The sequence below is a fragment of the Dipodomys ordii genome, unplaced genomic scaffold (genome assembly GCF_000151885.1).
Source record: "Dipodomys ordii isolate 6190 unplaced genomic scaffold, Dord_2.0 Scaffold3, whole genome shotgun sequence".
In the NCBI taxonomy this organism is placed as follows: Eukaryota; Metazoa; Chordata; class Mammalia; order Rodentia; family Heteromyidae; genus Dipodomys; species Dipodomys ordii.
The window spans coordinates 29,043,394-29,056,845 of record NW_012267219.1 but is presented as its reverse complement, the minus strand read 5'-3'; the positions used below and the strand labels follow the sequence as shown (position 1 = coordinate 29,056,845).

Sequence of the window (13,452 nt, the reverse complement as noted above, 5' to 3'; positions counted from 1 at the left end):
TAATAAAAAAAAAAGAAAGAAAGAAGAGTGGGAGAAAAATAAAGTATTATGAAGTTGCCATATTTATCTTTTAGGCATTTGAAAAAGAAAACAAATCTTTACCTTTTATTTGCCTTAATGCTACTTCACCTGAATTTAAAAATGTTAACTTTGAAAGTTTACTTACACTTTATTGAAAAAATGCCTCTTTATAATCCCCCCACCATGTTCCCTGCTAGACCTGATTGTTAGGACTGTAACACATCACTAAGCCCATCAGCCATGTTTTGAGGGAACTGGAAGCATAGAGCAAGTAATGTGCTAGATCAGAACGACTCCAGACTTTCACATCCACCACAGCTGCTAGGTCTGTGATGTCCCTGGGGAGCCTATGAGAGTCATGTGGATGAGCTTTAGATACAGGAAGACTTTGTTCAGTTTCCTCTGAACAACAAGGTTCCCTTTGGGTGTAGGAAAGTTCTCCTGGGTGCCTTTATGACCAGTTTGTTAAGCATGTTATAAACAAGCATATCCTCTAATCTAGGTAACTATATATCTGTTGATCTATAATCAGTTTCTATTCAAAAACTTCTTTCGAATACAAGTGTATACTAATATAAAAATACAAGTACAATAATAAATACAAGTATTGTATTAATAAAGCACCCTTGGGGGCTGGGAAGGTGGCTCAGTGGTAGAGCACTTGCCTTGCATGCATGAGGCCCTGGGTTCAATTCCTCAGCACCACATAAGCAAAAAGAAAAAAGCCGGAAGTGGCGCTGTGGCTCAAGTGGTAGAACCCTAACCTTGGGCTGAAGAGCTGAGGGACAGCACCCAGGCCCAGAGTTCAGGCCCCATGACCAGACCTCCAAAAAAATAAAAAATAAAAAAATAAAGCACCCTTAAATGTATGCTTCCTTTTTTATCTTTCCTTTCCTCTCTCCTTCTTTCCTTTCCTCCCTTTTTTCTTCCCTTCTTTTTTTTCCTGTGTTCTGTCTCTTCCTCCTTCCTTTCTTCTTTCCCTGACTTTTGTTTTGTCATTTGTGGGGCTTGAATGAGAGCCTGGGTTCTGTCCCTCCGTTCTTTTGCTCAAGGCTAGCGCTCTATCACGTTCAGCCACTGCTCCATTTCCAGTGGTTAGTTGGAAATAAGAGTCTCACAGGACTTACTACCCGGCTGACTTTGAACAGTGATCCTCAGATCTCAGCTCCTAAGTAGCTAGGATTACAGATGTGAGCCACCAGCGCCTGGCTTCCTTTTTTTTTTTTTTTTTGAGGCTAGGGCTGGAGTCTAGATCCTTGCACTTGCTAGACAAAGATTCTACCACTGTCCTATATACCTATCCCCTTAGTACCCTTAACTATTGCCATTTCTTGTGAGAAAGAAAACACCAGATGTGAAATTTTACCTTCTAAATAACAAAACTGGCTTTAACATACCACAGAACTATAAATGATATTCCTTTTCAAAAGTATTTTTAAAGCTGAGCACCAGTGGCTCACACCCATTAACCCTAGCCACTCAGGAGGCTGAAATCTGAGGATCACAGTTGAAAGCCAGCCCAGGCAGGAAAGTCTATGAGATTCTTATCTCCAATTAACCACCAGAAAAGTGGAAGTGGTGCTATGGCTCAAGAGGCAGAGCACTCGCCTTGAGCTGAAGAGCACAGGAAAAGCTCCTAGGCCCAGAGTTCAAGCCCTACGACTGACAAAAAGAAAAAAAGAAAAGAAGTGTAAGAAAATTCAGCTTGAAAATAAAAGAATCCAGAACACAGGTGGAGAGAGTAATTCTCAAGAGCAGGATGAACACCTAACTCCAAGGTGCCAGAAAAAATGGAAATTCAATGGCTTCAGAAGTAAATGAATTTGTAGGTGGGGTTAATAAGCAGAATATGAGACACCAGGGTTGCTCTTGGTCAAAAATACATTTGTAAAACTCATTAAGCATGTTTACTCACTCAAGCAGTGGTCAAGGGCTTAATGTTTTTGATGTGAATTGAGTCTAACTTGCAACTTAATTACTAAAATAACATTTCCAGGGCAAGAGGATTACTTACAGAGTATTTTATTTTCTTTATTGAATCCATAAAAATAAGTTGGAATTTTTTTTAAAAATTAATGTTTAGGCACCTAGGATAACTAAGCACTTTTCTCCCCTCCTAAATTTCTTTTTTTGAAAATATTTCTAGGTTGAGGCATAACAAGAAATGTTTTCCCCTCTTGAATGATTTTTCACTGTGTTGCTCAGACTATTTTTCAATGCTAGGCTTCTTAAGTCACTGGGCCCACAGGGATATGTCACCAAGTCTGATTTGACCAACAAATTTAGTATCTGATCTCTAAGCATATAAAAAAATGGATATTACAAGGCAGCCAAAGAAAGACCTTCAATAGTAAACTTGCAGGTATTCCTAAAAGGCTAATAGGCTAAAGAGAAACAGTATAGTCCATTCTGAGTTCCATTAGGTTTTAGGGCTTTTCTACTTTTTAGCTATGATGCCTTATACAGGTAATTTCTCTGAGCCTTCATTCTTTTTTGTTGTCGTTGTTAATAATGCCTATCTCATAAGGTCATCATAAAAATTAAATAAGATCATATGGTTAAAGTTCTTCATCTATTTCATGACATATTTTATCATTCAAGTTATTGTTATAAGAATTGAATTCACTAACTCCTAATTGATCTCTACCTCCATTTCCTCTCCTTCCAATACATAATTAATTTCCACAAATATGTAATTTTTAATTCAAGTAGCCCCTTCAAACTGATAGCTTTGAAAATCTCTTGAGCTGGGTGCCAGTGGCTTACACCTGTAATCCTAGCTACTCAGGAGGCTAAAATCTGAGGATTATGGTTCAAAGCCAGCCCAGGCAAGCAAAGTCCATGAGACTCTTATCTCCAATTAACCACTAGAAAACTGGAAGTGGGGCTGTGGCTTAAGTGGTAGAATGCTTGCCTTGAGCTGAAGAGCTCAGGGACAGTGTCCAGGCCCAGAGTTCAAGCTCCATGACCAACAAAAAAGAAAGAAAGAAAAGAAAAGAAAGAGAAAATCTCTTTTTTTGTTGGTGGGGCTTGAACTCAGGGCCTCAATGTGATCTCTGAGCTCTTTTACTCAAGGCTAGTGCTCTACCACTTTGAGCCTCAGCACCACTCCTGGTTTTCTGGTGATTAATTGGAGACAAGAGTCTCACAGACTCTCCTGCTTATTAGGCTGGCTTTGAAACACGATTCTCTGATTTCAGCTCCTAAGTAGCTAGGATTACAGGCCTGAGCCACCAGTGCCCAGCTGAAAAATCTCTTTATCTAACAAACTGAAGCCAAGCCCTAATAGTAAAACAATAAAGGTCCTCCTTCATGCCCTCTATTATTATTCTCAACTCAGTAAGTACCTGGTCCACTGACTCTCATTCAGTATCTGGACCACTAACTCTCAGTCAATACCTGAACCACTCACTCTCAGCTAATACCTTTAAGCAACTGGACCACTGACTCTTCCATAACGTCTGTCCTGTCACTCTTAAGTGTCTTTGCTCACTCTTTTAATCAAACTTCTACTTGTTAAACTTTTTTTTTGGGGGGGGGGTCGGTCGTGGGGCCTGAACTCAGCCTGGGCGCTGTCCCTAAGCTCTTCAGCTCAAGGCTAGCGCTTTACCACTTGAGCTATCATAGCACCACTTCCGGCTTTTTCTGCTTATGTGGTGCCAAGGAATCAAACCCAGGGCCGCATGCATGCAAGGTGAGCACTCCACCACTGAGCCACCGTTCCAGCCCCAATTTTTTCCATTTTTTTTGGAGCAAAATGGTGGGTTTCTTCCAGTGCCAGCTGATACATATTAACCCTAAGATCGATTATTTGTTCTTATTATCAGGTGCTACCTATAACATCAATTATAAGCACTGAAGGTATGGCATTTCTATAATTCCAGTAGGTCAGTACTTTATCAGATGGTAACTAATTCAATTCAGAAAGTGACTGCCTTTGAATGACTTTATGGTTGCTTATTTGTAGGGATCATTCAAGGTTTAGAGTGCTATCTGGATTTACTTGTGGACTTTTTCCTTTTTTGTTATTGTTTTTTCTTTTCTTCTCTTTCCCTTTCTTCCTAAATAATTGACACTATTTTCCATTTGTTTTTCAAAGGTAAATGTGAATGTAAGGAACAAGTGTTAGGAAACTCCAAGGCTTTCTGTGGAATGAAATATTCATATGGTAAGTCTGAAGTCTTCCAATGCTTCTCTATCTTTCAAACGAAGTATGGAGTTTTAAGGAAATGGGTGGCCTGGCTAATGATATTACCACCTTACTTATCACATCCTAGATATTTAAGAAATGCCAAAAAAGAATATATGTTTGTGAAGACTAGATATTTACCTAGTTCTTCCCCAACTTCTTTGAATAATTTGAGCTTTTCAAAAATGACAGGCAATCATCATATAGAAAAAGAAAAATGGAACAGCCTTAAGTATGATGGTTTTTCAAATTCTAAATGGCTTTATATTGGCTATTAAATATATCAAGATGCCTTATCTTGCTAACACATTCTTAATTAGCACTGGAAAATTTTTATTGCTCCATTGTTTATATGGCCTAAAATATGCATTAGAATAAAGAGAAATTTTTAAAGTAGAGATTTCTGAAGCCAAGTACTGTATTTATGTTCCTGATAACATTGTATTTAATCTTATAAAAGATTAAAAAGTGGCAAGAACCATATAAATCTTATCTAAAATTACATAAATATTTCTCTCTCTTCCATAATTGGCTAAACAATAGAAGAAAACTTTTAAAATGCATAGTGCCCAATAAAGAGAAGGCAGTTCACAGGGAATAGCATTTACTTTTGGTAAATTCTAAAAGCCAGAAAGAGGACAACTTAGTCCAAAGTCAGTTAGCTCAGTGAAAAATATCTGTTGATTCTCAATATCACATTGGAAGCTCTGAAAACTCATCAGTCTTTTAATTAGCTGTATTAATGTTGTACTGAAGACAACTTGATCATTCTAAAAGATGTAATAAAACTCTTATCTTTTAATCTACTTTTTTCAAGGAAATGTACATATTAAAAGACAATGTACATACATTTTCATTGCAAAAAAATGTTTTTCCCTGTCTAATCTTTTGGCTTATGGAAAAAAAATTGGTTTGTTTATTCCTTTATAAAATATTTATTGTATAATAGTTGTGAACAGACAAGGTCCCTGTAATTTTGAGCTTATAGGATAGTGAGATAATCATGGTTGAGCATTTAATGAGCATCAGACAGGACCAAGTTCTATGCTAGCCCTTCATGTGTTCATCTCATCCAAACTCTACTTCTAACCATCCAATTGCTCAAGTGAACTTGACCTGTACACTTAGTTTCTTAAAATATACAAGACGAGATGAGTAATACTTAAGACTTCTTACAAGTCTAAACTATTGATAAAAATCTGAGAATACAACCTTACTCTCCGAATATAAGATCAACCAAGAAAGGGTTCTTGGGGTTGGAGGTGTGGCTCTGGTGGTATAGCCAGGCAGCCAATGAGTGAAAGCATCAGATGCCAAGTTTGAGTCCTGGTCGTGAAAGAGAAGAAGGAAAGAAGGAAGGAAGGAAGGAAGGAAGGAAGGAAGGAAGGAAGGAAGGGAGGGAGGAAGGGAGGGAGGAAGGGAGGGAGAAAGAAAAAAAGAAAGAAAGAAAGAAAGGAAAGAAGAGAAAGGGAAGGGAGGAAAGAAAGATAGGATTCTTTCATTACACACAATCTTCTATACTCACCTAATGATAGGTCTGTTTCCCCACTCTAATTTATTGCTTAATCTTGTTGCTTAATCTTCAGCTACATCCATTCCATAGGTGGAAGAGAATGGCAGAATCACAAGCCAAGCAGAATACTGAAGCTCTATAATAATAATGTATTATGCTGAATATTAAAAAAACTAGAAGAAAGAATTTTTTCACTTCAGAGAAATGATAAATATTGAGTAATTCTGCTTACTCTGTTTCAAAATATATATATTAAAATTCATGTAGGTTTCCAACAATAGGTACAATTTTTCTGTGTCAATTCAAAAATATTTTTAATCTGTCTTAAAAATAAAAAGACTCAAGTTCTGCCATCATGCACAAGGACAGCTCCATCAATCCTAGACACCTTGCATTATATAGCAGGGGTAGAAAAAGAATAGTAAATGATTGATAATATTAGATATTCACTTTTAGAATATATCCTGGCCACAACAGATTGCTCTCTATCATAACATCATACCGAATAAACGATTTTTAAATAAAAGCTAACAATTCTTCTTGTTTCTCTATAGATTTGATAGCTGAATATATTTATTATATTTGCAATAGGCAAATGGTTGATAGCCTCCTAGTTTAGCGATAAGGGAGGGAGAAGAAAGTGAAATTGCCCAAGAATTAAGAATATTATTAATATAAATGATCCAGTGCAAAGATGAATGATCTTGATGATTTTTAAAGTAAATTTCCACATTCACTTTTCTATTATACTCTGAAATGCCTATTTAAGTTGTCCAAATTTCAGAAATAAGGTGCAATCTATGTATTTTGACTTTTTGAAATATGTTGTTACAGTGCTAAAAATAAAGATTTTATCAGCTCATGATAAAGGGTCCCATGCTGAGGTCAATGTGAAGATTAAGAAAGTCTTAAAATCCACCAAACTAAAGATCTTACGAGGAAAGCGAACATTATATCCAGAATCATGGACAAATAGAGGCTGCACTTGTCCAATCCTCAATCCTGGTAAGCATTTGACTTTCCTATCTTAACACCTACCTTGTCTCATCAATTTGCTACTTGTTTTATGTTCTCTGGGTCACAAGCTAAGTAAACTCATTATGGGCATCTCTCCTTTCCACCATCTGAATTTTTGGAAAAATTCAAGTGGAGCTGGGCACTGGTGGCTCACTCCTGTAATCCTAGCCTCTCAGGAGGCTGAGATCTGAGGATCTGGGTTCAAAGCCAGCCCAGGGAAGGAAAGTCCGTGAAACTCTTAGCTCCAATAAATCACCAGAAAACTGGAAATGGCACTGTGGCTCAAGTGGTAATACATTTGCCTTGTGCTGAAGAGCTGAGGGATAGTGCCCAGACCCAGAGTTCAAGCACCACAACTGACCAAAAAAAAAAAAAAAAAAATTCAAATGGAATTCTTAGAATTGACATAAAAAAATTCTCTTGTATGTGTTATATAGAAGTAAAATACTGCAAAATGAACTCCAAGATATGGACACAGAGGTTTTTCTTTATTGTTGTTGTTCTTAATGTGCTATGTGATTTTTTTTCTTTTTTGTTTTTCCCCCTATGGTTTACCTCTGCTGTCACTGCATTTGATTTTGGTACCCTGGGTATTATATATACATATTTGAACTAGGGAAAGGAAGGGGAACAACAAAATGGTGAGACAAAGGACAAAGGGGGAACCTATGCAACAGCAATAGTCACAGGACAATATGTTGGAAATGATCTGTTCCACTTGAGGCGGGGATTGGAGATGCGAGGAAAGGAAAAAGGAGAAAAATGAGGGAAAGGGTCACAAGTTAGACAAGAAATATAATCACTACCTTACTTATGTAACTGTAACTCCTCTGTACATCACCTTCACAATAAAATTAAAAATATCTATATATTATAAAAATGGAAATATGTGTATGTGTGAAAAAATAAGTAAAATATTTTAAAACCCAGTAATTTAATATTTTCTGTCCTAAAAGAATAGTCTTAGATTGGTTCCAGGTGTCAATTGCATAGAAATCACTTTCATGAATTTATCTGCCACTAGCATGTTATCTGAGCTCCCAAAGGAAACTCAAATGTAAAATCCCATCTGTATAAATAATATTAAATTGATTTTACTGTTGCATGAGAAGCATCTGTTTCTCTTGGATAGAAACAAGTCTCAAGTTCTCATCATATTGTTTTTCATTAAGTGATCATTCTTGTTTCAAATTAGAAACAGCAGAAAAAAATTAATATATTTTAGAGAAACTTGCAATCGAGCGAAATTTTGTTTGAACCTTAAGATGTATGGCAGGAGTGAAAGAAGCCTGTGAACAAAGATGTTACTGCTCTACACTCTACAAGCATATGAATACTCTTCAAACTGTGCTGTAGACTATTCACTTCAATTTGAGTACAGGGTTTAGGTTTTTGACTTTAGCATCCTCATTTGCCTTTCTCAGACCAGCTAATGGCAGTGTAATTCTGAGAGAGTGGGTTATAGATAAACAAATAATTTTTAAGTCCTCTATTTCCTAGTTTATGTATTGTATTATTTTTTCTTGTTTATATAGTTGTCATCTGTATCTTAACAATACTGTTGAAACAGGTGCATAATTTATGTTATGGATTTAATTTCTTCTTTCTATGAGCTAGGAAACCGCATTTATGTTAATCAGAAGTCTTTGTAGCCATTAATGCATTTTAAGAAACAAAATACAAAGAGAGAAGAGAGAGAGAAGCAATGATAAAATATACCACCAAACATCTAAATAATAAATAAGTTTTTATGTTTTCTCAACTGTTAAGTATTTCCTACACTCTTTTCTACTTTTTAACACTCTTTGCTGTTTAACTCATTTACATTTTAATGTTAAGAAAGGAGAAAAGACATTTAAATAATAAAAATATGTAGTTTCCAAAAATAAGTTGAAATAATAGTAATCTTGGATTTAAATTATAAGAAATTAAGAATCATTAATTTCGGTTCTTCTTTTTCCAATGATCTGTGCTTAGGAGGTTTCCTTATTCCTCTTTTATTATCTTGGCAAAAGAAGAAAAAAATACTCTGCTGGGTTTTTCAGTAAGATATTAAAAACAAAAGCTTGACCAACTGAGCCACCCTCCAGGAAGTGAACTATATTTCCTAATCAGGCTTCTGCCAGAGTCAAAGAATCAACTGAGTTCATCACAATTGAAAACATAAGCCCAATTATTCAAAGAATTCTTGAAAACATGTTTACTTGCTTTGAAGAGAAGATTGGAACCTGCCAAAGCAAAACCAGACACTCTTTCATTTTACTTTGTTTTTTTTTCTTTCTATTTTTACAAGTTCAATAGCTAAGTCCAAAGAAAGAAAGCCGATAAGAACTCTGAAACTTTACACCTCAACTTGCTTCCTTTGCTACTTTAAAAAGGGAGCAATCTAAGTGTGTATCCTTGCAAATCTGGCATCTCTTAAATCATGAGAACATTCATTAGCATTCATGTTTTATAATACCAGTACTAACACTAAAGTATATTTTTCCCTTTCTATGTATACAAAATAAAACTTAGTATCCTCAAACATATAGATGTCAAAGCATAGAGATAGAAAAATGTAATGTAACAATAAGATATAAAAGATAGACTGGAGATGTGGTTTAAGTGCTTGAGTGCCTGCCTAGCAAGCTCCAGATTCTGAGTTCAAACTCCAGGATGCAAAGATGCAAAAGATAGCATTGTTTTGTATTCTATTTGCTATAAAGTTGCTCTGTAACTTATGGATTTACTCATCACCATTTATATTTATACATTAAATTCATGGGAAATTCCTGTAGCATATGTTCTACTGATAGTTTCTAAGTAAATTCATTTAAAATATTAGGGGGAACAACTGGGAGGGAAAAAAACTAGGAGAAAATGAGGGAAGAGATGACACTATTCAAAAAGAAATGTATTCAGTACATGCCTTATGTAACTGTAACTCCTCTTCATCACCTTTGCAATAAACATTTTTTAAAAATTAGACTTAATCTTGAAGTTTTTTTTAAAAAAAACTATTTGTAGTATTTTTAATTTTTTTTTTTTGTTGTTGGTCATGAAGTCTGAGCTCTGGGCCTGGGCACTGTCCTTCAGCTCTTTAGCTCAAGGTTAGCACTGTACCACTTGAGCCACAGCACCACTTCTGGCTTTTTCTGCTTATGTGGAACTGAGGAATCAAACCCAGGGCCCCATGTATGCAAGGCAAGCAACTCTACCACTGAGCCACCTTCCCAGCCCTATTTGTTGTTGTTGTTGTTGTTATTTTGTCGGTCGTGGGGCTTGAACTCTGGGCTTCTGGGATGTCCCTGCACTCTTCAGCTACAGGCAAGCACTCTTCCTCTTTTTTTTTTAATTTAATTTTATTTTATTTGTGAACATACTGTACAGAGGGGTTACAATTACATGGGCAGGATAATGCGTACATTTCTTACCAAGCATTGCAGCCTCCTCCTTTGTTTAACCTTCACATCCCTTCCCAGCCTCCCCCCCCCCCCCCCCCCCCCCCCCCCCCCCCCCCCCCCACGTTGTAAAGCTCGTTTTGGACATGACAACTTGTACTTCTTTGGTTAAGTTAATTCCTATGTATTTTATTTTTTGTGGGGCTATTACAAATGGAGTTGCTTTCCTAATTTCAGCCACACTTTTCTCATTGTTGGCATACAGAAAAGCCATTGATTTTTGGGGGTTAATTTTATAACCTGCTACTTTACCAAAGTTTTGAATCAGCTTGAGTAATTTGGGAGTAGAGTCTATGGGATTCTTTAAATACAAGATCATGTCATCTGCAAAGAGGGAGAGTTTTATTTCTTCTTTCCCTATTTGGATCCCCTTTATGTCTGCATCTTGTCTTATTGCTGTAGCTAGGCATTCTAATACTAGATTGAAGAGAAGTGGAGAGAGTGGGCATCCTTGTCTTGTTCCTGAGTTAGCGTTCTTCCTCTTGAGCCACAGTGCCACTTGTGGTTTTCTGGTCGTTAATTGGAGATAAGAGTCTCATAGACTTTCCTGCCCGGGCTGGCTTTGAACTGTTATCCTCAGATCTCAGCCTCCTGAGTAGGATTACAGGCGTGAGCCACCAGTGCCCAGCTTGTTGTATTTTTTAAAAGAGGATGTTTCTATTTTAAATATTAGATTATATACCAAAACTATTGCATACATACATACAAATATACTTTTTTGATTTATTTATTTTTGGTAGTACTAAAGGGTGAACTAAGGGCCGTATGAAAGCTAGGCAGACATTCTAACACTGAACTACATCTCTAACCCTGTTTATTTTATTTTTCAGAAGAGTCTCACTAAAATTGCTTGGGAAATTGTGTTATTCCTCTGTTTTAACCAAACTATATAAAACTATGAATTACAAATATATGAAACTGCTGAAGTCTTACCTCTCCCTCGAATAAAGCATAAAATACTATGTAGCTCCTAATTCTGTTCTCTTTTAGGTTTGGAGTACCTTGTAGCCGGACATGAGGATGTAAGAACAGGTAAATTAATCGTGAACATGAAAAGTTTTGTCCAGCTCTGGAAACCATCTCTTGGAAGAAAAGTCATGGATATTTTAAAAAGAGAGTGCAAGTAGCAATAAAGGTATACAATACATAATAGAGTTTCTCTGTGTACAAAACACAAAATGTAATTTAAAAGAGACCTCAAAAATGAGACTGGAATTTTAAGTGCCAAAATGTAGAGAAATGTTCCAATGAATGGGACTTGTCCAACCTGTCTCTCTTGGATCTATGTTTAAATGTAGTTTTGTTTCATAAAGAGGCATGAAAAATCTTGAGATCTGTTTTCTATGGAAATGAAAGACATAACTAGTGACATATTTTAATAGCAGTATGATACCTAGTAATCCAATGAGGACAGTATCTCTAACAAGGATTCCTCTCAGCTTTGATGCTACTTAAAGTAATTAAGGACCTTCTAAAGAATCCCCAACCCTACTATCAGGAAAGGTTTTCTTAAAAAGAGCCTTCTCTTGTCTGTTGTGTCCTTTGGTCTGTAGAATGTTGAATGGAGCCTCTCCATCTGTATATAGTATTCTCTTGTATAAAGCACTTTACTACCTACAACTTGTGTTGTAAATGGTTGGAGACTGCTGTTGATGGAAGAAAAGAAGAGGGTATGTATGAAAACCCTACTAAAAACAGAAGCACTGCCACACCACGTGGACAAAGGGACAATGTAAAAGAAATTGTATGATTTAACTCTGAACATTTGGAGAAACTATGTGAGAAACAACAAAGAAGGAGAGTATATTGACATGAAGCCTAGCTTTGAGCTACTGACTAGATTCCAACATAGTGGCCAGGGTAAAATGCTTGAAAATTAAATACAATGAGACTTTAAAATAAGAGAAAAAAGTCAGAAGTATAGAAATACATTTGCATAAAGGGGAAGTGGACTGTTCATGATGCACTTGTGTACACTTCACAATTAATGTAGACACAGAATTTGTTCTATTTTTGTGTTTAGTATTTAAACCTGAATGTTGAAATAGTTTTGCTCCTTCTCCTTATTAACAGTGTAAGGTCACTGTATTTACTTACTATTTTTAACACAATGTATGTGATAATTTACCAAATTTTTCATCTTTTGAACCCATGCGTAACCATTATACACAAAGTTTCTTCTGTATTTGAATATACATGAACCCACAGTGCCATAAGATTAAATTCACATACAGAATTTATGTTTCCTGAGGTCCTGTGGACTTGCAAAAAATATATATATATTGCTTGTTAATTTGTTTTTATATGTCATATATGTAATAAAGGAATATGATCACCTGATTTTTGTCTCATTTCTTGATCAACTCTTTCAATGACATTTTAAACATTAAATTTAGAACTTAAATCTAAATTCCTTAAATTAAGAAAGTAAATTAAGGGAGAAAAAGAAGGCCCATTATTCTGCCAGTTACTCTAAGATTTTAGAACAGAGTGGGTGCTAATTCAGTCAGGTTTAGGTTCTGAAGCCTTTGGCATGAACTTTTTTTTAAATCAGGTATAAGACAATTCTAATAGCACATTTATTTATAAACTAATTTAAAAAGTAATCAAAGTTTGTTATTGGAAATTTGAAAAAAGCTGGGGGCATGACAAGAAAATGCAAGGTCCTGAGCTCAAAAGCTATTCCCACCAAAAGTCAAGTAAAAGAAGTGTGCCCTTGAAGGAATACTGAACCCTGACCCCTTCCTTTGTGTTTTCTGGCTGCCATGAAGTAAGCAGCTTTGCTCCCATATATACTTCCTCCATGAAATTCTGCCCTGCCACAGGCTCAAAAGCAACACAGCCAAGTGATCATGAACTGAAACCTCTGACTGTGAGCCAAAATATGTCTTTCCTCCTTTAAAATGCTTACCTCAGGTATTTGTCACCATAGTAGAAAGCTAACATAAGCCAGTCTGTGACCAGAATTTTCTACTTTAGAGTTACTCTTTCAAGTACTTTTTTTTTTGCAACATTCAAAAGAAAAAAAAAATGTCCCCGTTACAATCATTTCTTAATGTTTTGTTTCTGAAATAACTTGCAGCCGTTCCAGTATAGCTTTAAACTTCCTGTGTAACCTTTCACTTCCAAAGGAAGGAGAGAGGGGCTGGGAAGGTGGCTCAGTGGTAGAGTGCTTGCCTTGCATGCATGACGCCCTGGGTTCGATTCCTCAGCACCACATAACCAAAAAGATAAAAAGCTGGAAGTGGCACTGTGGCTCAAGTGGTAGA

General features: G+C 36.2%; 1 protein-coding gene across 1 annotated transcript in view; it reads left to right on the top strand.

The window, feature by feature from the left end:
* Positions 1 to 12,133, top strand: part of Ntn4 (netrin 4) — a 93,966-nt gene extending 81,833 nt beyond the window's left edge. The window contains exons 7-9 of the mRNA XM_013022589.1: positions 4,121 to 4,189; positions 6,558 to 6,728; positions 11,174 to 12,133. Of these exons, the coding sequence (XP_012878043.1) occupies positions 4,121 to 4,189; positions 6,558 to 6,728; positions 11,174 to 11,310 (377 nt within the window). The 3' untranslated portion in view covers positions 11,311 to 12,133. The remainder of the gene's footprint in view (positions 1 to 4,120; positions 4,190 to 6,557; positions 6,729 to 11,173) is intronic.
* The last annotated feature ends 1,319 nt before the right edge of the window (positions 12,134 to 13,452 follow it).